Here is a 27,536-nt window from a genome sequence, read left to right as displayed (position 1 = left end):
TTCTAATATTTGGTCATGTAAATTGTAGATCTTCTCATTATATATCGTAGTAGTAGGCTGGCCTCGTGTACTTGCTACATATTTCTATTCTTTCTGCTAAAGACAGCAAGACATTTAGAAACACGACATGGAAGGAATGAGAGTTAACATAAAATGTTTTTAAAATATGAGTATAATGGAGATAGGAAAGGGTCCCACTCTCCTCCCCAACCCCGCTGACATCCCTAAACTGCCAACAGAAAAAAGACTACGCAATTATAGAGTCAAGCAACTGTCAATGCATCACTCAGAACTCCAAACACACAACAGTCATAACAACTTTCTCTCTTCCCCTTGTATGGCTCTGTACATCCTGGCATTCTGTTAATAACGGCCTTCTACAGTTGGAATACTGGGTGGGCTAAAACAAGATCGCAGGGCTCAAACCACGCTATATTTTCGGGCTGCAAGTTGAAATTCGCAGGCAAAGAATGACATTACATTCCGAGTTCATCAGATCCAGCACCACAGTTTTGATGGTTATTTCCAATCTACTGTTTCACAAAGTGGAATGGAGGGCGAAGGCACAGTCCCTCGATGGCTCCATGCACTGGCATCCTCACAGGCTGCAGCTTGATCTCATAAAGCTTTGGCCATAGCTTTCCTGTGACTGGAGAGAAGAGAAGCAGCAGCTAAATGGATTTGGGGTGCCAAGTAAAACCATACTCCAAGAAACAGCCAATGAGCAGCAAGGTAACAGTCTCAAATATCAATTTCTTAAGTTTGTTCTTCATCATTAATCATATAACTTAAAACTAAAAATGGAGACAATCTCCAAGACTTATCAAGTACGTGACCATTTTTTCCCTGGAAAGCCACCAAGAATAGAAAAATTTTATACATGTTGCATCAAAACGAGATACTCTACTAGGATATGATAGTTACCTTGTGGAATATTTTTCTAGGCATTTCAGATAGAGACTTAATAAAATACCTGTGCCCCATTTGTTTACATACTGACACTGTTTATACAGTTTTGCAACCCAAAAACAATTTCACTACCAGATAAATCATAAATTTGGGAGAACAGGCATACCAAACTAATTTAGAATATGTTTTTTCTTTTGGAAAATTTTGTCTCAGAAAATTTTTAGGCACAAGGTTCCACAATCTTTCTTGGACAAAAATGATAAAATATAGGAAAACAACAATGTACTTGAAATTTTCATTATTTTCAGTTCCTAAAACACCGAGAAAAAAAGAGGGACATCAGTGTTCCCACTTGTTTTAACTTCAGCAACCTAAATCATGCTGGAAAATATTAACCTTTTCCTCCAAACATAATCTTCTAGACACTGGCATATAAGATTGCTTAACGGGAGAGATAACAATGGTAGATAAAGGACAGAGAGCTAGGGCTTACCAAAAAGGCGATTTCTATATTTATCCCATGCTATGCCATTCAAAACATCAATATCCTGGAAAGTCACAAAGATGAATATGGTAAAGACAACACAAATTCAAAGAAAAATATCTTCTCAAGTAAAAAATGAAGCCATTTATAAAGAAAGGCTAGTCATAAAAGCTTACACTTGCACCAGCTGCTATCAAGCCTTCCCTAAAAATCAACAGATGACTTAGTAAATACATATCTAAGTACCACACAATACAAGGCAACCTTAAATACAAGATGAAAATCAAATTTTAAAGAAGTAGAAATGAAATGGCATGACCTTAGATTGTGAAGAAGAACCCATCCAAGAACAAGACCGTCTTTTTGTGATATTATGGCAATGCAGTCAGTCTGAATGGCAAGAATAGAAATTGTTAGGAGAAAATGAAAACCAGCAATTAAAGAATCAGAATTTTAGTTCTTGCCTTTGAATGATAAAAGGTTGAAATCTATGCAGTGGGTTTTGAATTTGATAAATGCTAGATGGAAAATATAATATCTATAGATACCATATAAAAAGTCAAAAATCAAAATATATCCTTCACTATCCAATTCAAGGTTGCTAATACATGACTGCCTCTTTACAAAGTCACAGAATTCAAGGCCAATAGAGAGTTATGAAAGGTGAAAAGCTGTGTTTACAACAGCAGGGACTAAAAAAAACAGGGGCCTACAGATGGCAGGGACTTGTCATCCCAAAAAGTAAAGAGAAGCAAACAGGACCTGCAAGCAGAAAGGCTGGAGATTTACCAAGACAGGTTCTCTACTAGTTTTGAGTTACATACATCACAAGCAGCATAACAATGAACCTATATAACATAGTCAAAACGATAACTCAAATTATGGAAAAGGTTGCAACTTCAGAAATAAGAAAATTTTGATTAGGCAAGATCGCCAAGCAATAATGTTCCTGGAATGCCTTCATCATGACATCATATTTCATATATGACCCCAAAGTCCATACCTGCCAAACATTTGCCCAAATTTCATCATTCACATACTCCAGTTCATTGAGGTTGTGTACTTCATGGTCTTTATACTTGACCGTGTGTTTTTGAAGGACTGCAACATAAACAAAAAGAATTAAATAAGTTTAGGAAGGCATGAAAATGCAAATGAAAAAAGTAGAAAGCCACCAAAACAAGAAAATGATGAGCTAGAAGGCATTGCTGCTAGAGATTATTCAATTGATAGAATTTGACAACTAAGTTCTTCTTTGTTCTTTTACTTTTTTTTTTTTTTTCCTTTCGGGGGATGGTGATTTACTTGTTGACAAAGAAGAAAAGGATTAAAACATAATCCAAAACAATCCAGGCTTCCTGTTAAGGGAGAGGTACCCGCTTTAAATGAAAAAGGGATAATTTTTGCATCACACAAACCTTTCAATGTTTGAGAGTCAATATGATACAATGTTGAAGTTCCATCACTTCCAAACAGAACTTTCTCATCAGTTGCCAACCCCCAACCATCTTGCATCTGATGAGCAAATTTCTCAAACTGCACCAAAAAGTATTAAAGCATGACAATCATCACAAATCTGATCCCAAAATCAATGTAATTTATTCCAACAAAATATATAATCAGAACAAATGTAAACACTCAATTGTATAGTGCATTTGGAATGTGACTGCATTGCAAAAATGAAATCTGTCCATCTATATGGGTCAACTAATTATTGTGTTCATCATCCACACACAGCCATCTCCCCAAGAAATTATTGATGCAGGATTTAGTTGTGACAAATTCTCCATGTTTGTTGTCCAACATCTGGCGAAGACAAGTATCATGCATCACCACAATTTGAGAGCCACGGTCAGCTCCAAACTCAACAAACAACTACCTACACATGATAGTGGCCTCAAAAGTTTCTTATATAATTCATATTATTATGGACACATACCTAAAAGTACTAGATCAGGTAACTTTTTAGAGTCTCCCACACCATAAATTCAAGATCTTCCTAAGTCATTATAGGGGGGGGATAGTATTATGACAGTTTTCATTCAATCATGGAAAGAGGAAAATAGGCCTGGAACTTGAATAACTAATGGGTGCCTGTTGAAATATTGTCTCGAGTATATGGTATAAGAAGAAGAAAAGTGAAAGCAGTGAGTGATGGCAGTGCGTGATGGCAGTGCGCTAGAGGGCCATTGAAGAATTAGATAGAAGTTTATATCCCAAACTGTAATTAATGGAAATTGGGGAAGTTAAACTGTAAATATCTAATGTCTTCTCTAGAGATAACCGACAACTCTATAAATAGAGTGCTAGGGGGTGTGTGCAGCAATTCTATTCTCTTATATTGTAACGAGTGCATTGTATTCTCTGAGATGAAGGCTAGAGTTCTGTTTTTTAGCTTTGTAATCTTGGGAGAGAAGTTGTTGTTTTTGTACTCGGGAATAGGGGAGAGATCTTGCTGTTGTACTGGTCTTTTTTCTTCTTAATAAGACTGCTAGGAGGGCTCTTTGAAGGCTGGATGTAGGTTTCCTCAAAGGAAACCGAACCGGGATAAATCCGTGCCTACTACTTGTGGTTTGATTGTTTCTTGTTCTTATTTTCATTGTGTTTTGATTGCTTATGTTTCTATTCTCAATTCCTATTATCGCTGGGTGAATTTGAGAGTGCTAAGAGAGGCATATATCCTCTAAGGATAATTCCACATGGTTCTAGGATAACAAATTGGTATCAGAGCTAGTTTTTAGGTTCAAGAACAGTCCAAGAACCTTCAAGATTTCATCTGTTTTGAATTCTCTATCATAGAATAGTGTTATAATGGCTGCAACTAGGTATGATATTGAGAAGTTTGATGGCCAGAATGATTTCGGCCTTTGGAGGATGAAAATAAGGGCATTGCTAGGGAATCTAGGACTAGAAGAGGCTTTAGATGAGGAAGAATCACTGCCTCGAACCTCCATTGAAGAATAGAAAAAAGAAAAATCAAAAGAAAAGAAAGATATTGACAAGAAAGCTTTTAACACCTTGATTCTAAGTTTAGGGGACAAAGTCTTGAGGGAAGTGGCCAAAATGACCACGGCATCAGACCTTTGGAAAAGATTGGAGACCCTTTACTTGACTAAAACCCTGTCTACTAGGTTATATTTGAAAACCAAATTTTTCTCCTTTAGAATGGATGAAGGTAAGAAACTGCAGGAGCACATAAATGAGTTTAACAAGTTATGTTTGGATCTTGAGAACATAGACATCAAATATGCTGATGAGGATAAAGCCTTAGTCTTATTGCACTCTCTACCAAAGTCATATGAAACCTTTGTTGACATCTTAAAACATGGTAGAGACAAGTTGTCTCTAGATGATGTGATCGGAGCCTTGAGCTCCAAGGAATTACAACATAAGGTTGAAGGAAAGAACTCTATTCATGATGCTCTTACAGTTGGGACTAGACCAGAAAACAGGGATCCTAAATTTAAGGGTAGGTCAAAGTTTAGGAATGGCAAGAAAATGATAAGATGCTATCACTGCCATGATGAGGGACATATTAAGAAGAATTGTCCCAAAAGAAAGAGTGAACTCCTAGAGAAAAACCCTGGAATTTCTTCATCTGTGTGTAAGGCTGACTATGATAGTGCAGATGCCCTATAAGTGTCTAGAAATGCTGGAAATGTAGCATAGTTTCTAGGTTTAGGGTAGTCTTATCATAGGAAATGGTTTTTTCAATTTATAGAGTCATAGTAGGTGATAAGGTGTTAGTAGGCAATAATCAAGAGAAAAGTATCAAGCCCATTAGAGATCAATTTCTAGGATCTAGGGAGACCTATCTAGGCCTTATCTCATGGAGCTAGGTGAAGTGAACCTAGTGAAGATGGTGTGTTCCTAAGGAATTCCCAAGCGTATATGAGCTTACTGGAATTTAGGAAGCTTGCTGGAAATTGCTTCTGGTGTGATGGGTTAGGTGTGTGGAGTTGTGTAATAGGTATGCCTAGGTCTCCTAAAGCTAGGGTTCTTACCTATGAGGGAAAACTCTACTAATAGGACATGGAATTAGTTGATTCCAAGGGCAAGGGATGGAATCTGGAATGCTGTGTAAAGAAAAACAACAAGGAGAATCCTTTGGGAATGTCCTAAACTAACCTATGAACCAGGGTATAGCAATAGGGAAATCTGGAAAATGTTTTGATCAGATTCATTGTGTAAGCTTGGGCTGAATTGTGAGAGGGAGGAAGCTAGTGTTTAAGATAGCTTTGGCTCTTGCAGTAAGGGTCCTTGTGAACAGTGAGGGGAAAAGGGTGTGTGCCAGGGTTGTCTCGTATGGTGAAGCCCTTAGTTGATCAAAATCTGGATTAAGCAATGAAAAGGAAGGAGAGTCATCTTGTAGGTAATGAGCAAGTGAATAGAAGGTCTAGTGTTGCCTAGGATGGGTAAAAGATAGAACCTCAAGTAATCTACCAGTGAGGTATGGAATGTTGGGTTTGAAGGATGCTTAGGCTTAGGTTTGAGTGCTAAGGAGCAGGCTGGAAAATAGAATCTCTTGTATAATAAGAGGTAATGCTCTCTTGTCCAAATGAATGGCATGGAGCCATGTAAATATGGGGAGAATCTTGGACTTAAATGGAATATCCCTTAGGTTAAAGGGGTGGAGTGTTGTTGTAGTGTCTATTTGTAAATTAAGGAAGTGCTGGGAAATGGGAAAAGTCTAGGGAAATGGCTAGACATGGCCATTGGTTATAGCAGCACATGAAGGCTTAACTTGGGTCAAATAGGTGTCTCTAATCAGATAGTATCCATGAAAATTAAGAGAGAAATTGGTCTTATAGAGTAGCCTAAGGGATTAGAGGTTAGAGGGAAAGGTAAACAATATTGATATTTTTCTCCAAATAGAACTCTCAAGGTCTAGCTGAGTATTTAGATCAGTGTTTGATAGTGTGGGAGAAAGGATAAGCTGGAAATCTAAGGCATAGAGGTTGGAATAGAAATAGGAACAGCTTATGGCAGCCTAGGTTACCCTAATCTTAAGCATATCTTAGTAGGTTGGTAGTTAGAAGAGTCTCAAGAGAGTTGAGCAGTTCTCAAATATTGAAACAAACATAAGAGAAAGTCAGTGGTAAATCCTAAAAGGCCGGTTTTGGGTGTTCGGAGAAAGTCTAGCAAAGTTAAGGCCAATCCGGGTAAGGTTCACTGTGCTGTGATGCTGTGTAAAAGGATGGAACCTTTGGGATTAAGGAATAACATCAAGTATGGATTTTGGTTTATGGTGGAGGGTACCTAGATGAAGAGATATGTTTTTAGGATATATATGTTGCATTTGATGTGCAGCAGGAACCCTAAAGGAAAGACTAGGTAGAAAAGCTGAAACAACCAATGGGCAGTCCATTTTGGTTTAGTCTTTAGTCCCACCATGTAGTATATCAATCATATTAGTGTTAGGAATATGTTCATTAGGAAATCCCTTGAGGAGGATAATATCTAATGAGAGTTGCAAGTTTAGTTATTGCAGCTAGGAATTTATTTAAAGGTGGTCCATTGTTATGTTTTTTCAGCATTGTTTTGTTTGATATGTTTGTTTTATGTCTTGAGTGATCAGGAGCAGCAAGTCATATGAAGAGCAAGATGAGAATAGGAGAAGGTCATCTATTGAAAGGCCAAGGCTTGATGGATGAAGGCTGAAGTATACTAAGATAATGGTGGAGATTTGTTGAAATATTGTCTCGAGTATATGGTATAAGAAGAAGAAAAGTGAAAGCAGTGAGTGATGGCAATGCGTTAGAGGGCCATTGAAGAATTAGATAGAAGTTTATATCCCAAACTGTAATTAATGGAAATTGGGGGGATTAAACTGTAAATATCTAATGTCTTCTCTAAAGATAACCGCTAACTCTATAAATAGAGTGCTAGGGGGTGTGTGTGGCCATTCTATTCTCTTCTACTGTAATGAGTGCATTGTATTCTCTGAGAGGAAGGCTAGAGTTCTGTTTTTTAGCTTTGTAATCTTGGGAGAGAAGTTGTTGTTTTTGTACTCAGGAATAGGGGGAGATCTTGCTGCTGTACTGGTGTTTCTTCTCCTTAATAAGACTGCTAGGAGGGCTTTTTGAAGGCTGGATGTAGGTTTCCTCAAAGGAAACCAAACCAAGATAAATCCGCGCCTACTACTTGTGGTTTGATTGTTTCTTGTTCTTATTTTCATTCTGTTTTGATTGCTTATGTTTCTGTTCTCAATTCCTATTATCGCTGGGTGAATTTGAGAGTGCTGAGAGAGGCATATATCCTCTAAGGATAATTCGGCGTGGTCCTAGGATAACAATGCCTGCAATCTAATTACTAGGTAATGCTATAACACATCATTATACAATGAGGTGGCATTTATCTCAAGGGAATGTTTGGGTCATAAAACTAGTAAGTGGACCACATTTGAGAATGTAAAAATCAACAAACTATTGAAGACATGCAGAGCAAATTTTAAACCTCTAAATCACAAAGTTATCTGAAAAACAACATATATTCAAATAAAGTATGGTAGGACCTCATTGAAATAATAACTTGGATTGACAAGAACCGGTTCTCAATGCCTGCTGATATTATATTTGAGTTGTAAGTGCTGGAACTAACAAATTTGTGATTGGGACAATTCAGGTGTTTGTCCATGTCAACCTTAAGTTTCATCTTTTCCTTTTCATTTTTAGCTAATATATTTATTTTGGTCTTTTTGACCAGAAAGGTCCTTAAACATCATTCAAGACTTTTAGGGTTATTGGGTTATTAAATAGTTTTCTTCCACCTTCTTCGGGCTAAAAGCTAATTCTCTTCTAAACTATCATTTATTTCACGTTGTTATATTTGCCACTGAATAATATGGAAAAATTTATTAAAATGTTCCAGAAAGTTGGTTGATTGCAAATTTGAACCTCTTTAACTGGACTAATTGTTAAAAATTCAGTTGCGTACTTTTTTTATTGATTTAATATTTTCTGAAATTTGGGACTAAACATTTATTTCATACTTTGTTAAAATGTTAATAGAAAGAAGGGAAGAAAGAAACTTGTGGGATTCTGCTGTAGCACTTGTGGCCATAGTGTGAAAATTTCTAACAAGTTGTTTATTATACCCCACTGTGCCTGTTTCCAATTCTTAAGAACCAGTCTGATGAAATTATTGTATCCTTCCGTGTATATACATGTCCATTTTTTCTTTTAGGGTAAGACATATTAGTAATTGAAGATTTGGATATTTCAAGACTAATGGTATCAACAAATCACAATTACAAATGAAAACAAATAATCAAGGTCTCAAGGGGCAACTATAATAGCAATTCATCTGTACCTCAAGTGAAGGGCAGAGGCATGCATATCTACATAGCATGGTAACTGATTGCAGACAATTTTGTTATAAAAAAGGGGAGGAAGAAGAAGAAGAACGAAAGAGGGGTGTTATCTATTGGTTCAGATGATCCTTATGCCAAAAATTCATGTTAACTCAGTCTGGAATACATAATTTCCTGTCAAACAGTTGGAGGCCAATGCTCTGCTAGCATTGCCTGCATCAAATGAACATCAGGTTTTTACCATTTAGCATTTTATATAAACTTTCAGCCATTATAACAGGGGAACTAATTCCATGAGATTTAGAGCAAGCATGAAATTTTAGCAACATGTTAATTCAGGACACTGGCAGACATAAATGGCAAATTAAATTAGTACAAAACAAGTAAGTTCTAGTTAACTAAAATTATATCATGATGGAACTCACATTTGTTTTCTGAGGCATATTCACATAAAATTTATAAGAATATATGGTAGAAAGTAACAGAAAAATCAACACTATACAAGGAAAAAGGCCGAAAGATGAAGCACAAACTTTGCTTAAATTATTTCGGTCATACATGAAACCAGTATTCTTCAACCAAGTTACTTGAAACAACCTACAAAAGTACATGAGATTACTAAATCAGAATTTTGGACTCTTTTGATGTCAGCATATATTAGATACTCAGGTAGAAATATAAAATTAAAAATTGAACCCAATTTGAACTAGTTATTAAAGAAACAAATGATGTGATAACAAGAGAATCATCATTCTAGAGAAACAAATAGCATCAACCAAGTCTACTCCATCACAAAAAGACTTTTTGGGAATTTATTTATTCCGGTGCAGATGGCTGGCAGGTCTGCAGCAACTATTTAGGGCTCATTTGGTTTGGTTACGATGAACCTTCTACAAGAGCAGTCACTTAGTTCTGGAAAAAGAAAAAATGGTTGTTTTTGGTATTTTGTAGCCCATCCCACAGCGGAATAAAGGCTTCTTGATATGTTGTTGTTGTTGTAGTTTTGGTATTCAGTAACCTTTGAAGTAGCTGCTTCCCTGTCAGCTTTTCTGTACCAACCAACTAGGTAACCAGTTAGTACGATACCTATGCTAAAGTTATCCCCCCTCCTTTCTCAGCCACTCTAGCCAGCAGAACAGTTCCCATTTTCCACACTGAACTCTGCAGTATATCTCACCCACCACACCTTGAAATTCCAATACAGCATTTCCATCAATCTCCAGTCGTCAGATACAACTCTTCTTCCTATTTAAAATAACATAGTATCTCTATATATTTTCTCACAGAGACCCGTCAATCTCCAATTTTTTATACATCCACCACAAATTTTATTATAATAATTTCTATTTGAAAGCTGTCTATGCTACATTTATCTCTTTTTATACCCAAAAACAAACCATATGTCAAAGTTTTCCATCAATTATTGGTAGGAATAGTAGTGTAATCTGGTTAAAACTGTAAAGGAAACAACTATCAAATTTAAAGATCCATGCCTTAATAAACATACACATCGTCCATATAGAGATAGCACCAACAATTACTTGAACATGAAAATGCCATTCACATTAATCCCTACAGAAAATAGAGCAACGAAGTGAAATGCAGGAGATGCTGTTTTCTTCACAGACCTTTCGCCTATAAGAGTCAAGCCCTCTCCAAAATAAGAATTATCCATCTTGTGCATGGCCTCAATCTGTGAAGGCAATAAACAGTATAAAATTGGGATTATTATCTGGCTAATTACAATATCTTGCCTAATCAATATCAAGAACATAAGAATGAAGCTAGGTAATCAATTGCAAAGTAATATTACAACATGCAAATTGTAAAATATATGCAAAGCCACCCTGTCTGAACTGCAACTGTTCAAAACCAAAACATCATGCATTGGGAATTGAAAATGAGTATAAGGTAGGAGTCCAGTTCAAAAGATAGCAATAATTTGCATTAGTATTTTCTGAAGAGCCATGGTGGATGAAGGCTTGATATAATGATGATGATGATATTTTCTGAAGATCTATACCTTCCCAGTCTGAAGAGCCACTTTCCGAACTGAGGACTGAAACAATGAGAATAAACAGTCAATTGATGAATCACATGGATGTTACATGCCGACTAATGCTAACAGTAAAGTCCAGCAACCATTGTGATAGGAATTTTACCAAAATAATAATAACATTATCAGTTTATTAGATAGATAGATGATAGTTTAACTCAAATGCATTCAATAGTGCAGTCAGTGAGAGGCAATAGAGCAAGAATCCAACTCACCCGTCCATTAAGGCCAGTTGACTCAAACAGGGTATCATTTCCAGCATACAAAAGCCCCTGAAAGTAAACAAGTATAGGTGTTAACCACAAATACCAACCTATAATGCGTAACATTATTATGATATATTAAGCCTAAAAACTTTTCTCAACTGGCTAATTGATAGCAGCCAGGCAGAAGGGCTCAAAGACAAAGTTATAGAGGTAAATGAAGATTAACATATAAAAGCAGTTACGTGAAGAAGCAAGAGGGAGAAGAAGATTGAAGAATTGACCCTATTGAAGACCAACAAGTAGGTGAACAAACAGCAGAATAGTAAACGTCTCCTAAATTGCATTTCAGCCTCATTTTGTTGCTGTAGAGACTGTAATTGTGGCTTCTAGAATAGGCAAAAGTAAGAGAAACATTAGGCTACACATGGCCTAATTTCAGTGCCAATCTAGTCTAGTAACAAAAGGGCAGAAGGACCATGACAGAAGCAGGAAATAACAAATTACAAATTCTCTTTTTTTTCTGTCATGGTCCTTTTTCTCTTTTGTTACAAGATTGGTGCCAAAATTAGGCCATGTGCAGCCTGACGTTTCACCTGCATTCTCCTATTCTAGAAGCCACATTTTACAGTATCTGCAATTAAAAAATGAGACTGAAATGCAATTTAGGAGACATTTGCAAATCTGCTGTTTATTCACCTACTCCTTGGCCATCAACAAGGTTAATTCTCCAATATCTTCTTCTCCTTCTTGCTTCTTCTAGCTACTGACATGTTGATCTTTGTTTACCTCCTCTGTAATCTTGTCTTTGAGCCATTGTGCCTGGCTGCCATCAACACCGCCCTCCTCCAAATCAAACTTGACCTCAAGTTTGAAATTGGGGTGTATAGTTTTGAATTGTTGGTAGTTTTTCCATGTTGCCCCTTCCAGGGGAAAACCTTGCCACTGCACCAAGATCTACTTCCTGTCTTGTCCTTTGTACAGCACCACTCGAGTGTTAAGTAAAGGCAAAGGAGAAATTAGGGGCATATTCTCATGGTGTTCTTCAGGTACAGGATTGGTCTTCTTAGGAATAGGATTGCCATGGCAGGGTTGAGCAAGGAAAAATGGAATACTGGGTGAATTTTGGAACTGGGAGGAAGGCTTAACTTGTATGCAACTGCTCTACTCTTTCGTTCCACCTGGTAGGATTATAGTCAAACTCCTTATTTCTGAACCTAGTTCGACTATCATCTGAGTAAAATTCAGCCAGTATTCTTCCCAGTTCCGAAATAAGAAGTTTGCCTATAATCCCTATCAGGTGGAAAGAAAGATTGGAGCAGTTGCATACAGGTTAAGCGTTCCTCCCAATTCCAAAATTCACCCAGTATTTTATGTTTCTTGCTCAAACCATGCCATGACAATCCTAATCCTGAGAAAACCAATCCCGTACCTGAAGGTCACTATGAGAATACCTAATCATCCCTTTGGCCATACTTAACACTCAAGTGGTGCTGTACAAAGAACAAGACAGGAAGCATATCTTGGTGCAGTGGAAAGGTCTGCCCTTAGAAAAGGCAACGTGGAAAGACTACCAGCAATTCAAAACCATACACCTCGATTTCAAACTTGAGGACGAGTTTGATTTGGAGGAGGGGGTGTTGATAGTAGAAAGGGAAGAAATACCATGACAGAAGTAAGAAATAACAAACTACAAATTCTCTTTTCCCTCTATTCAATTTCTTCTTCTCCTATGCTCTCATAATTCTTTGGGGTGATCAATGCCATCTCAGTGAGATTTACCACTAATCCACCAAGACTGTATATAATGCAGTTTTGTGCAAATTAGTCAGGCAAGGCTTACATTTTCAGTCCATAGAACCTCCTTTGATAATATGATAATTATGACTCAAAATCCTTATTTATCTATGATTAGCTTTCCTAATTTGACCGTGATTATGACTTTGAATTTGATTATGACTATAATGTTCTCAAATTCAATTTTATGTGAGATTTATCTCATCTAGAGGAATATTCCCATGCACCATCTTCTGATTAAAATACAATTTCCTGTGTACATACATAGATGATTTTAAATCTATAAATAGGTACCTAGGTCACATGGAATATAACACAAGAGTGTGTGTGACTATCACTTTTGTACTACCAATATTTGATTAGTGATATTTTGTTCTTTCTACCCGTGGTTTTTTTCGATTTGGGTTTTACATGTAAAATTCTATGTTTGTGTGTGATTGATTGGTTTGATTGTGGTTTGTTATCGATCCAATCTCGTAAAACCCAAATCTGTTGGATCAAACCAGCACCATTTGCAGATCTCAGTCATTGATTTATTTTTCAATATCATCATCTTCTTCTTCTTCAAGCGAGGTTTCTGGTTACCCAGCCCTAGCAGTTGCCATTGTCGCTAGCACTGGCCGCCATCGCCGCCCGCACCCACAACCCCCCTGTCGTCCGACCGCCCCCGCTACTGTCCAGCCAACGCCACGAGCCGTCGTTGACTACCTCTATCACCGTCATCCTCTGCATCGCGACCTCTTGCCGTTCACCATCATTTTTGAAGCTGCCAGGTCGGTTTCTCCTCTGGCCACCCACGCCCATGACGTCGTTGATCGTCTTCCCCCTCATCATCGTCGTTGATCTTCGTTCCTTCAACATCAGAGGTTGACGTTCGTTTTCTCTCCTCTACTTGCTACTATCTCAACCGGCCTTCTTCTTCACCATCATCGACTGTCAGCTTCTGCCATCGGCCATCCTTGCGTCTCACCGCCAGCCGTCCTCCCTCTCCTTCGCCGCCGCCATCGATTGATGCCTCCATAGCAGCTGATCTTCAAGCTTTGCCCAAATCTGTTTCAGGTCACCCAGATCTCAGTTTGGATTTGGTCCGACCCGGTTTCACTCATTGACCCAATCCAAACCCACTTTAGATCCAGTCAGCCAAATCCAACAGATTTTAGATTTGTTTTTACCCAAATTTGGTATTTTTGATCCGTTTTTCAGTTGGGTTTGTTATTTAAATTATTTGATATTATTTGGAGATATTTAATGGCTTCGTTGAAATACGATATTCCTCTGTTGGATTGGAATATCAGATTTTCGCTATGGTAGGCTAAGATATGTGCAATTTTGGCACAAAAATATTTAGATGATGCACTTTTGGGCTTTGAAAAAATGCCACAATCATGGAGTATTGAAAAAAAACAGTATAAGGATCATAAGGCCTTGTCTCAGATACATCTGCATTTATCGAATCAAATTTTGCAGGATGTTTTGAAAGAAAAAACCGTGCTACTCTATGATTGAAACTATAACAGCTGTGTATAACGAAGAATTTAACCAGTAAGTTGCATCTCAAGCAGAGGTTATATTCTCATCGAATGGCTAAAGGTACGTCTATTGAGAGTCATTTAACAGTTTTTAAAAAAATTGTTTCTGATTTGGAAAGCATGGAGGTTAAGTATGATGATGAGAATTTGGGTCTAAATTTGTTATGTTCTCTACCGGCTTCGTATTTAACTTTTAGAGACACCATACTCTATAGCAGTTATTGGAACTTCTGAGAATCAGGGAAAGAGTCTGTTGATTAGTGGGAGAACGCATGATAGAAATTCTGGTGGTAAAGGAAAAAGTAGATCCAAGTCCAGGAACAAAGAAAAAGTTTGTAATTAATGTAAGAAGAAATGACACATAAAAAATGAGTGTTATAAGCTGCAGAACAAACTTAAGAGACAGAAAACTAACCAGAAAGGAAAACAATAAGAAACTTCAGGAGAAACCAATGTTGAAAATAACAGTAGTGATGGAGAACTTATGTTGGTTACTAATGAGGTTACTAAACCTAATGAAGATTGGATCCTCGACACAACATGCACGTTTCATATGTCTCCTAATAGGGATTGGTTTTCAACGTATAAAACTTTGAATTCTGGCAATGTGTTGATGAGAAATAATTCTTCTTGTAAAATTGTTGGCTTTGGAACTGTTAAAATTAAGATGTTTGATGGTATTATTTGAACTTTAACTGATATCAAACATGTGTCCGATCTCAAGAGAAATCTTATTTCATTAAGTACTCTTGATTCAAATGGATACAAGTTCATTGGTGGAGGTGGAGTTATTAGAGTCACTAGAGGTGCTCTTGTTATGATAAAAGGTACAAAACAGTACGATCGATTATATGTTCTACATGGTTCTATCATTACAGGTGATGCTTCGTTTCCACTTCTTCTTTATCTAATACTGATCTCACTCAGTTATGGCATATGCATCTTGAACATATGAGCTAAATAGGTATGGCTGAATTGAGCAAAAGATGACTTCTTGAAGGGCAAAGTACTGAAAAATTGGAGTTTTGTGAACACTGCGTCTTCGGTAAGCAAAAACAAGTCAAATTTACTAAAGGGATTCACAATACAAAAGGCATACTGGACTATGTCCATTCTGATCTCTGGGGTCCAACCAAAGTACCCTTTGCAGGTGGTGTCAGATACATGTTGACTTTCATCAATGATTTTTCTAAGAAAATTTGGGTATTCTTATTGAGACAGAAAACTAAAGTTTTTGTTACTTTCAAGCACTGGAAGACTATGATTGAAAAACAAACTAACAAACAGATTAAGCGTCTCCGCACAAATAATGGTTTAGAATTTTGTTCACGTGAATTTAATGATTTATGCAAGAAAAAAAGAATTCTAATGCATTTAACAACTCCAAGTACACCACAACAAAATGGTGTAATCGAGCGGATGAACAGAACCTTAATGAAAAATGTACAGGGTATGCTGTCTAATTCTGGTTTATCTAAGTTTTTTTGGGCCAAGGCTGCTTATATGACATGTTTTCTGGTTAATCAGTCTCCATCATTTGCTATTGATAAAAAAACTCCAGAAGAGTTACGATCAGGTACTCCTGCAAATTATTCTGATTTGAAAATTTTTTAATGTCCTGCATTTGTTTGTGTTGATAATAGAAAATTAGAACCAATGTCTAAACGATGTCTCTCCCTTGGTTATAAGCCTAGTGTTAAAGGGTTATAAGTTATGGGATCCAAAAGCGATAAAGTTGTGATCAGCAGAGATGTTATTTTTTATGAAATTGCTACGTTTCATGGTTCGTCTGCAAAAGTATTTAACCTTACAGGTCACCAAAGTTTTGATATTTAGGTGGAGCTTGAAATCAACAATAGTCAAACATCTGAGTTGTCATCATCATCTCAAATTTAATCAAACCCCAAGTCAAGTCCGAAAGCAAGTGTCAGCCCATTAGATTATTATATTGCTAAGGATGGATCCAGAAGAAATATTAGACCTCCTCAACGGTATGTTGAAGTTAATTTTGTCACCTATGCTTTGAGCGTAGCTAAAGATATCCACTATAGTGAGCGTTGTGTGGATTTTGTTTATATTCCTCGTGGTGAGGATTTGGTTGCTATTCGTCAGGGAGATTGATTCTCTGTGATTTCGTTGGAAGAAAGAATTTTGGATAATTCCGTTTGTAAATTTAGAATCAAGGTGGAGATTTGTGATAATTATGACTCAAAATCCTTATTTATCTGTGATTGGGTTTCTTAATTTGATTGTGATTATAACTTCGAATTTGACTATGATTTTAATATTGTCAAATTTAATTTTATGTGAGATTTATCTCATCTGAAGGAATATTCTCATACATCATCTTCTGACCAGGATATGATTTTCTGTGTACATCCATAGATGATTTTAGTTTTATAAATAGGTGCCCAAGTCACATAGAATATGACACAGAGTGTGTATGCCAATATTACTTTTGTACTACCAATATTTGGTTAGTGATATTTTGTTCTTTCTACCCATAATTTTTCCCGATTTAAGATTTTCATGTAAAATTCTGTATTTATGTGTAGATGATTGATTTGATTATGGTTTGTTGTCGATCTAATCTCGTAATAGATAATCTTAGTGTTGGAGACTAGCAGCATACAACGAAGTATACCAACAAAGGCAGAAAACTAACCAAGCTACGAAAATCTATCGCAGTTCTCACGAAATTCCAGTTGCACAAGGAAACAAATCAATATTCTCTTGACAGATCCAAGCAGTCACAAAGAAAAATAACATATACGCCAGAAATTAATTAAATCTCTAGACTGAGACCGGAAGAGGATTGACCTGAGTGAAGGCAGCGGGATCGTGAGGAAACTTGTTGACCACTTGGACGGAGTAAATTCGGTAGGAGCGAGGGTTCGATTCAACCACAGACCAGATGTTGAAGGAAACGCCCAAAAAGAGAGCGAGAACGCAGACGACGATAACAACTGTGACTAGTATGTGGATCGTTCTGTGTTTCGAAGGAGGCGTCTTCGCGGAGAGCGTAGGGATGTGGGGCTTCATGTCCGATCGCTTGTTGGATTTCTTCCGTAGCGATCCGCTAGCCATGGGCACCGCGTTTCCCGGCAACCTTCATGCGGGATAGGAGATGAACGGCGGACTGGATTTTGCTGCCGAAGACGACGGTCGATCGCGATGAGCGCCGTTGTTGATTGGGCGTGGCTGCTTCCGTTTACGGTATTTTCGTGGGTAAAATTAATAAAATTTTAAAATTATAATTATTTACCAATCAACTTTAAATTGTAACTATTTACTCATTAAATTTTACTCAACGTCAATCATTCATCATTCGTTATAACTCCGTTAATTATTATAAAAAAAAATATTAACGAAATCTGACATGGCTAATGAAATCTGACGTGACAAAAAAAAATTTAACATGTACTATTGAATTTTAAAAATGTAACTACTTATTTATTGAATTTTGCTCAATATCAATCACCCATTATCTCGTTACATTATCATCTGATCTTGAAATATATTAAAAGATTTTTATATCCATTTGAGATCACCTACTTCTAAAACTAAAAGTTAAAAACTAAACTAATGATTTAAATAAAAAAAGCTTGCAAACCAAAAGTAGAAAAAAAAAATATCTCCTTAGATTTTTTTACATCCCTTACGAACAAAGAAATTCAATATATTTAATAATAAGATCAACAGTCAAAAACTAAAGGTATGTCTGTCACTGAATATGACCAATTTGATCACTCACTGAAGGTATGCCAATCACCAAATATTGTTGCACCCACAATGATGTATTATATCAAATTGGTATAGATATAATGAGTAAACTTTGTGACAATTGTTTAGGATTGAGTTTTTATTTTCTTAAGATGGTCATATAGTCATATTGGTCCTGTTTGTTGCAGCTTAATTAGAGAAATTATAGTTTTCAACTTCTCAAATTATAGCTTCTAAAACTTAGAATAAGTTATGAACCTATATGCTGCAGCTTTTCAAAAGTTGTAGTTAAGCAATTGTGGTATTTGATACCATAAGCTGTAAAATAGCTTATTTTTGTATAATTGTCCATAATACCCTTAGTAGTTATAGAATAATAATTTAAAAATTAATTAGTATATATGTAATTGATTGCGAGAAAGATGGAGATGGCGAGAGAGAGGGGGGAGATGGCGAGAGACAGGAACAGATCTAAAAATGCAAATGGCGGTGGAGAAGAGAGACACTTGATTGCATGGATAAGAGGGTAATTTTTTGTTAAAAATAGGAGCAAAATTGCCACAAAAATGCCATTAAAATGTAACAATTTAATCAGAAGTTGTAAAAGCTAGAGTATCCCAACTTTGAAAAATCTAACTTCTATTCCTTCTAAAAGCTAGTAAAAACTATAAGGTAGAATTCTACAACTTAGAACAAACACTACATTTTCACTTTTTTAAAACTAAAAGTTAAAAGTTACAGATTTTAAGGTGCAACAAACAGACTCATTGTTTGGATGGGTAAGTGTTTTGTTTGAGGCGATGATGGATTAAAGATTGTTTGTTTTTGGTATAAAAAAAATACGATTTTTGTAATTAATTTTTGGCTCTTGATCTCATTATTAAATACATTTTTTTTGTGAATTTTGTTATTCGCAATGGAGATAGAAAAATCTAAGCAAATATTTTTTTTACTTTTGGTTTGCATCATTAGTTTTTTTAATTTGAATCATTAGTTTAGTTTTTGGTTTGAGAAGTAAGTTATCTCAAATGCATACAAAAATCTTTTAATATGTTTCAAAATCAAACGGTGATGTAACGGGTGTTTCAAGATCAGACAATGATATAACGGGATAATGAATTATTGACGTTGAGTAAAGTTCAGTGAGTAAATAGTTACATTTTTAAAGTTCAGTAAGTATATGTTAAATTAATTTTTACCACATTAGATTTCGTTAACATTTTTCGTTTACAATAGCTGATGGAGTTAATAACGAGTGATGGATGGTTGACGTTGAGTAAAATTTAATGAATAACCGATTATAATTTAAAGTTGAGTAAGTAAATAATTATAATTTTAAAATTTTAAAATTATTTATTAATTTTACCGTCTTTCCGTCCTGTTCAACTAAAACGAACTCCGTACCTTGCTACTCGATTTTCGTTGTTTTTTATTTTAGTAAATTACCGCTGGTATTTCAATGATAAGAGAAAAACAGACGTTAGGAATGTTTGTGCTTCCAAAGTCTTGGGAACAATTTTAAATTTTGTTTTGTAATTAATTATATAATAATGCATTTTAATTTTTATCAAATACTTTTTTAATCTCTGTAACTGTAATAATTGTATAATAATATAAATATTATTTAAATATTCAAAAATAACACTCTTACATTAATATATTATACTAAATATTCAATCAGTGTAAGTGTTCAATACACTAATATAAAAATATCATTCTCAAATCTTAAATATCTAAATAAAATTTTGATTATATAAATCGTTAAATTTAAATTAACAAAGTAATTTTCTATCTAAAACTTTAATTTTTATATTTATAAAAATTCATCAAAAAAATTAAAACGATAAATTACACTGCATCTCCACCATTACTCACTCTGTAGCTTACATCTTAATAAAACTAATTTAAATTAAATGATAAATAAATAAAATTGAAACCAAATTTAACCAAGCAAAATAAAAATTAAGCACTGAAAACTCAAATTTAATTTTAATTAATTAGTATTTAACTTAGATAGACTTATTAATGGATGGGGTTGACAATAATTTTTGTAAAAATAAAAGAAATAAATCTCTGAATGAAAACGGGTTAAGTTTTGAGAATTTGAGGTTTAAAATTCAAATGTTGTCATTTCTATTTTTTTATTTTACAAAATAATTCATATATTTAATTAATTTAAATGTACTAACGAGGGAAGCTCAGTGTGACACTATTTTTCCAGGGAAGAGTAGAAGGCTCCAGAAGCAGGACCTCCCTGCCTCGTTAATGGTCGCCAAAGGAAGCTCCTAGATCCTCATTCCTCTCCATAAATGCCCCTTCTTTCTCCTCTCTCTGAACCCACGCCAATTACTGAACGATAAAGCTCTGCTTCGATCGCATCACACTCACTTTTCTCTCCTTCTCAGTCTCCATTTCGACCTGCTTGTGGTGGTTCATCAATGGCGGACGTTCAGATGGCCGACGCCGAGACTTTCGCGTTCCAGGCGGAGATCAATCAGCTTCTCAGCCTTATCATCAACACCTTCTACAGCAACAAGGAGATCTTCCTCCGTGAGCTCATCAGCAATTCCTCCGACGTAAGTACTGAATCATTAGTCCTCCGTGAGTGGATGAGTTTGTGAAAGCTTCAAGTTGGAATGGGGATTGATATAGGGTTTTCGGATTTTGATTGTAGGCATTGGATAAGATCCGATTCGAGAGCCTGACAGACAAGAGCAAGCTCGACGCTCAGCCGGAGCTCTTCATTAGGCTCGTCCCTGACAAGGCCAGCAAGACGCTTTCTATAATCGACAGTGGCATTGGCATGACAAAAGCAGGTTAGTATAAAGTACTTCCAATTCAAGTTAGAATCGGTGCTGCTCTATTTGTGGATTATTGCCCAGTCTTATTGGTGGTTCTTTTGTCAGATTTGGTGAACAATCTGGGAACAATTGCGAGGTCTGGGACCAAGGAATTCATGGAGGCATTGCAGGCGGGGGCCGATGTGAGCATGATTGGGCAGTTCGGCGTTGGGTTCTACTCTGCTTATTTGGTCGCAGAGAAGGTGATTGTTACAACTAAGCACAACGATGATGAGCAGTACATCTGGGAATCTCAAGCCGGTGGCTCGTTCACCGTGACAAGGGACGTCAATGGAGAGCAGCTGGGCAGAGGAACCAAGATCACGCTCTTTCTCAAGGATGATCAGGTAAACCATCTTGTTCAATTTGCTTATAGAAATCCATTCCCTAAATAACAACATTTTCAGAATCTCATCAGGTTTGGTTACGCTTTTCAAACATTTTTTATTTTTGATTGTATCTCAATGTTCTTGCTACGTGCTTTAGTCCATTTCATCTAGGTTCATCATCAATTCAGAGTAAAAGGATTTTTATTATAGTATCTTCACATGTTTGGTGTTTTTCTGTATAAAACGTGTCATTCTCATTCCTAAATTTGATTGGAAATTTGGTGCTAGTGCATATTGATAATTTTCGAGCTTACCATAAATTTTGCAGTTGGAATACTTGGAAGAGAGGAGGATCAAGGACCTTGTGAAGAAGCACTCTGAGTTCATCAGCTACCCAATCTACCTATGGACTGAGAAAACGACTGAAAAAGAGATCAGCGACGACGAGGAAGACGAGCCCAAGAAGGAAGAGGAGGGCGACGTGGAAGAGGTAGACGAGGAGAAAGATAAAGACAAGTCGAAGAAGAAGAAGGTCAAGGAGGTTACCCATGAATGGCAGCTCATCAACAAGCAGAAACCCATTTGGCTACGCAAGCCAGAGGAGATCACCAAGGAGGAATACGCGTCCTTCTACAAGAGCCTCACCAACGACTGGGAAGATCACCTCGCCGTCAAGCATTTCTCAGTCGAGGGCCAGCTCGAATTCAAGGCCATTCTCTTTGTCCCAAGGAGAGCTCCTTTCGACCTATTCGACACCCGGAAAAAGATGAACAACATCAAGCTGTATGTCCGGAGAGTTTTCATCATGGACAACTGTGAGGAGCTCATTCCGGAGTACCTTGGATTTGTGAAGGGCGTTGTGGACTCTGATGACTTGCCGCTAAACATCTCTCGTGAGATGCTGCAGCAGAACAAGATTTTGAAGGTCATTAGGAAGAATCTTGTTAAGAAATGCATTGACATGTTCAACGAGATTGCAGAGAACAAGGAGGACTACAACAAGTTTTATGAAGCTTTCTCGAAGAATCTGAAGTTGGGTATCCACGAGGACAGCCAAAACAGAGCGAAATTGGCGGATTTGCTGAGGTACTATTCGACCAAGAGCGGTGAAGAGTTGACTAGCCTGAAAGACTATGTGACCAGAATGAAAGAGGGGCAGAAGGACATCTACTACATCACGGGCGAGAGCAAGAAGGCGGTTGAGAACTCCCCATTCTTGGAGCGGCTCAAGAAGAAGGGCTATGAGGTTCTCTTCATGATCGATGCCATCGACGAGTATGCAGTGGGGCAGCTCAAGGAATACGACGGGAAGAAGCTTGTTTCTGCCACCAAGGAAGGGCTGAAGCTGGAGGACGAGAGTGAGGAGGAGAAAAAGAAAAAAGAGGAGAAGAAGAGATCTTTCGAGAACCTGTGCAAGACCATAAAGGACATTCTGGGAGACAAGGTGGAGAAAGTGGTGGTCTCGGACAGGATTGTGGATTCCCCTTGCTGTCTGGTGACGGGAGAGTACGGGTGGACGGCTAACATGGAGAGGATCATGAAGGCGCAGGCGCTGAGGGACAGCAGCATGAGCTCGTACATGTCCAGTAAGAAGACCATGGAGATAAATCCAGACAACGGCATAATGGAGGAGCTGAGGAAGAGGGCAGAGGCCGACAAGAACGACAAGTCGGTGAAGGATCTGGTGATGCTGCTGTTCGAGACGGCGCTGTTGACGTCGGGGTTCAGTCTGGATGATCCCAACACGTTTGCGGCCAGGATTCACAGGATGTTGAAGCTGGGGCTGAGCATAGATGAGGAAGAGGAAGAGGAGGGGGAGGGTGGAGAGGATGCTGAGATGATGCCTCAGCTGGAAGAGAGCAAAATGGAGGAAGTCGACTGAATGAATATGTAGTATGTTATTAATAGGCCTGTCCGTGCATGTTCTGGGTTTGAGTCTCTCTCTCTCTCTCTCTCTCTATATATATATATATATATAAAGATGGTTGGTCTCTCTCTCTCTCTCTCTCTCTCTCTCTCTCTCTCTCTCTCTCTCTATATATATATATATATAAAGATGGTTGGTTTAATGTTAGGTAATGGTGTCTTTTCTTTTCTTATGGTTTCTGCACGTGGGGTGTTGAAATTGAATTAAATGCCCATTTTTGTCTCATATCAACAGTGTCAAGTATTATGGTGTCTTGGAATTTCTGTTCTAAATATTCCCTCCCTGAATCTTATTTATATTTACTACTAGCCAGTAGCCACTTTTCTGAGGAGCTCACATTGTAAGGGCACCCGGACTCAAAAAGTAACCAGAAGCTGATACTACTTGAATAAAATGTTCATAGAAACGATACAACAAAGAAGTATTGCTACAACAACAATACAATATGTATTTGGTTAAGACTTTAAATGGCAAAAACTAAAAACCATAAGAATTAAACTATTTTCTTTCGCAGAGATACTTTCTTCTAGATTACTTGTGCTAATCATCATCTGGTGAGTCTGGCTTGTATACCGTAATTGTGTCCCCTTTATTGATGCCCTGCTTGCCTCAACCCTTCCATTTTTATTTAAAAACAAAACAAAAAAATAACGCCTAACTAAAGAATAAAAACTCCCGTTCCATGTTGTCACCGCAGCTCTCCTGATTCTGTGAGAATCAGACAAGTGTGCTGGAACAGAAAAGAAGAAGAGAGAGGAAAATGTAGAGAAATAGAAAGAAAGGAACAGAAGTAGGAGGGAGAGTAATGAGAGCATATATAGCTTGTTTTGTGGGTGTTGTTACAACAGATCATACTCTCTTTAATCAACTAATTTGTCTTATTCTAGCACTCTGGCAAAACTGCCTTAACAAACCATTCAGTTGGAAAGAAATATAAGCAAGGCAATACAAATAGATAGTATTTAAATCTAAACACAAAATTTAGCCTAAAAAATTCAAATTCTCATGATAGTACCTTTCCCATAAACTATTTTTTGTCCTCAAGAAATACTTAAAAGGCTTTATCCTTGAAAACTACTGTAACAACATGGGTAGGTATTTCTAAGTGTCCTCTCGAACGATTTTTCTTGCCATCGAACCTTGACTTGAATGAAGGGGACTCCTTTATGGTAGACTACCCTTCTCTCCATTATAGCATCAAGTTCCTTAGGACCTTATTTTCCTTACGTAAGGCTAGTAGCTCATGACTGATCCTCTCATTCCCAATAGGCTTTTTTAGCAAGGAAACGTGAAAATTTGGGTGGATCTTGGTCCCTTCAGGAAGCTGTAATCGGTAGGCTACCTTGCCTACCCAAGCTGTAATGGGGAATAGACCAAAGTATTTAGGGCTAAGATTAAATATCTACCCCTGGGTGATGGCCTTTAGGTGAGGATACCTTAGTCTCAAATAAACTCTTTTCCCTACTTCAAATTCCCGATCACTCCTCCTCTTATCAGTGTTTTGCTTCATTCTATTTTGGGTTGCTACCAACTCCTACTTCAACTATTGTAGTACCTCCCTTCTTTATTGTAGGTATTTCTCCACGGTTGTGGCTGTGGTTTGACCTTTTGTGGCTGATAGAGTAGGGGGTTTATACTTGTCTAGACAGCTCCAAATGGAGTCATCTTGGTAGAAGCATGGTGGCTAGAATTACACCACCACTGCGCCATGGCCAACAACTGATGCCAACTCCTGGGTTACCTCATACACATGCATTGTAGATAGATTTCTAAGCTTTGGTTTACCCTTTTAATCTGCCCATCATATTGAGGGTGGTAAGCTGTTGATAGGCTGAGCTTGACACCCACATTCTTCATCAATTCTCTCCAAAAATGACTTGTAATCATCTTATCTCTATCTGAGATAATGGTCTTTGGAACCCCATGTAAAGCCACCACCTGATCCATAAACACCCTAGCCACTTGGGTCGTGTACGAATGTGCCAACCCTGCAAAGTGTGCAAATTTAGTTAGTCGGTCCACCACCACCAACACACAATCCTTCCTTTTCTGATCTCGGTAGGCCTTCTATGAAGCCCATGGACACACTTAGCCATGGTTGTTTTGGGATCGATTGGGGCTGCAACAATCTCGGGTAGGCTACATTTTCATGTTTGCACTTCTTACATATGTTACACCCTAGAACATGTTCCTTCATTGCACCCTTAAGTTGAGACCAATGGAATAATTGTTTCACCCTCAAATAGGTATTTTGGATACTCAAGTGCCCCCCTAAAGAGAACTCATGCAAAGATTGCAAAATGTTCCTCTTTAGTTCAGCATTGTTACCCACGATCACTCGGCCTTTACATCTCAACAACCCATCCTTCAACACATATCCTTCAGCTTCACTGCCTCCCATGGCTAATTTTTCCAGAATTCCCCTTATGTATTCATTCCTCTCATAGCTGTTCACCACTTCACTGCACCACTTGAGCATTACCATAGTAATGGCAGCTGCCTCCCTTTCTTCGTGACACCTTAATAGTGCATTTGCAATCAAATTCTCCTTACATTTCTTATATTATATAGAGTAGTCAAGCCCCATTAGCTTCGTCATACCTCTTTTTTGCAATTAAGTTTGCAGTTTTTGCTGCAATAAGAATTTAAGAGACTCATAATCAGTCTTAATTACAAACCTGCTCATCTCCAGATAGTATCTTCACTTCTCCACTGCCAAGAGAACAACCAAGAATTCCTTCCTTAGATACTTAGGTTTAGGTGCCTTGAACTTAGAGCTTGACTTAGGAAAGCTGAGTCTACCACCATGCATCAACACAACCCCAATCCCCACTCTGCAAGCATCTGTTTCTAGCACAAATGGTTTGTTAAAGTCAAGCAACCTAGAATTGGGACTATGTTCATTGTCACCTTCAATTTATCAAAAGCCATCTCAGCCTCTTGTCCCTAATAGAAATTTTCCTTCTTCAACAATTCTGTGAGGGGTTTACTGATGATTCCATAACCCCTAACAAACCTGCGGTAGTACCCTGTAAGTCTAAGGAATCCTCTAAAGGCCCTTAAGGTAGTGGGTCTGGGCCAATTTAACATAGCCTCTACATTATTTTGGTCAGTATTGACCCCCTTCCCCAAGATTAGGTGTCCCAAGTACTCCACTTGAGTCTGAGCGAATACACACTTACACCTTTTGATGTATAATTGATGGCATCTAAGGATTTTGAAGGTGGTTCTTAGGTAGGTAATATGTTGGTCTAAGGTATGGATATAAACAATGATATCATCAAAGAATACGAGTATGAATTTTCTTAGGTAATGTTCAAATATTTGGTTCATTAAAGATTGGAAGGTAGTCGGGGCATTGGTGAGCCAAACTGGCATCACCAAGAATTCAAAATGGCCATGATGGGTTCGAAATGTTGTTCTATGTATATCCTCGAGTTTCATTCTGATTTGGTGATAGCCAAGCTTAGGTCAAGTTTTGAGAAAAAATTGGCTTAGTGTAGTTCATCCATTAGGCCTTCCACAAGGGATATAAGGGATTTATTTTTGATGGTCAAGGCATTTAATTAGTGGTAATCCACACAAAAGTACTAAGAGCCATCTTTCTTCTTTACCAAAAGGATTAGGGAGGCAAAGGGGCTCTAGTTAGGTCTAATGAAGGATTGGTTCAATATTTTCTTCACCATTTTTTCAATTTCAGTCTTTTGGACAGGTGCATAACGGTATGATCTCATATTAATTGGTTCAACATTTGGTTTAAGGTTAATTGCATGGTCTAAGGTGCAACTAGGAGGTAGGGTGTTTGGTTCCTCAAATAGGTCCCTAAATTCCATCAATAAAGGGCAGTGCGCTTAATTGATCAGGCCCCCTGGTTGGCGACTAACAGTAAGTTGCAACACTCTATAATCTTCCCACTCATGCTTCTCTTCTACTTCTACAATCAAGAATAGCTATGTGAGTTGACTCCACTTGCTTTACAGAACCTTCCTCAGTCTCTTTCCTATAATCATTTTACAATTAGCAATTCTCCTTCTCACTTGTAAGAGTTATCCTACCCCTTTTTTCGAATGATACTTCCATTCGGTTGAAGTCAAAAACTTATAAGACTCACTCCCTTCATCCAATCTACCCCGTACACCACATTGCATCCTCCTAGTTGAAGCAGCCTAAGATCTACTTCAAACCTTTCCTTTTGCATTTCTCACATAAATCTTAGGCAAGTCGAGTTGCTTATTACCCGATTTCCATTAGCAACAGTGACACTTAAAGGTGGTGTACCCATAAGTGGACACTTGAGTCGCTTGGTGTGTTCTCATCTAGGAAGCTGTGTGCTTCCACTATTAATAAGTATTGGCAGACTGCCCTTTTCCACCTTACCCTCTACTTTGATTATTTTGTTATTGGCGATCCCCTTGAGTGCATTGAGG

General features: G+C 37.5%; 2 protein-coding genes across 3 annotated transcripts; one reads left to right on the top strand and one right to left on the bottom strand.

Moving 5' to 3' along the window:
- Positions 1–128: 128 nt before the first annotated feature.
- Positions 129–17,511, bottom strand: LOC127811755 (glutaminyl-peptide cyclotransferase). Of its 2 annotated transcripts, XM_052351916.1 has the most exons (11): positions 17,111–17,511; positions 10,977–11,033; positions 10,729–10,764; positions 10,334–10,398; positions 9,239–9,302; positions 2,812–2,929; positions 2,397–2,494; positions 1,713–1,783; positions 1,570–1,597; positions 1,403–1,457; positions 129–649 (listed from the first exon to the last, which is right to left on the bottom strand). In XM_052351916.1, exons 1-11 carry the CDS (start codon positions 17,375–17,377, stop codon positions 531–533), a joined length of 978 nt encoding a protein of 325 aa, XP_052207876.1. In that variant the 5' UTR covers positions 17,378–17,511; the 3' UTR covers positions 129–530. The 2 variants fall into 2 exon arrangements, with proteins under 2 accessions (XP_052207876.1, XP_052207886.1); XM_052351926.1 differs by lacking the exons at positions 1,403–1,457; positions 1,570–1,597 and having other exon boundaries at positions 129–643.
- A 2,740-nt stretch (positions 17,512–20,251) lies between these two features.
- On the top strand, positions 20,252–23,160 carry LOC127787034 (heat shock protein 83-like). The gene is made up of 4 exons (XM_052314876.1): positions 20,252–20,589; positions 20,688–20,829; positions 20,920–21,200; positions 21,511–23,160. The coding sequence occupies exons 1-4, from the start codon at positions 20,452–20,454 to the stop codon at positions 23,062–23,064; spliced, it is 2,115 nt and encodes a 704-aa protein (XP_052170836.1). The 5' UTR covers positions 20,252–20,451; the 3' UTR covers positions 23,065–23,160.
- Positions 23,161–27,536: the final 4,376 nt, after the last annotated feature.

This window comes from Diospyros lotus, chromosome 1, assembly GCF_014633365.1.
Source record: "Diospyros lotus cultivar Yz01 chromosome 1, ASM1463336v1, whole genome shotgun sequence".
Taxonomy (NCBI): domain Eukaryota; kingdom Viridiplantae; phylum Streptophyta; class Magnoliopsida; order Ericales; family Ebenaceae; genus Diospyros; species Diospyros lotus.
Note: the sequence above shows the minus strand (reverse complement) of the source record. Positions and strands in the feature narration are given on the sequence as shown.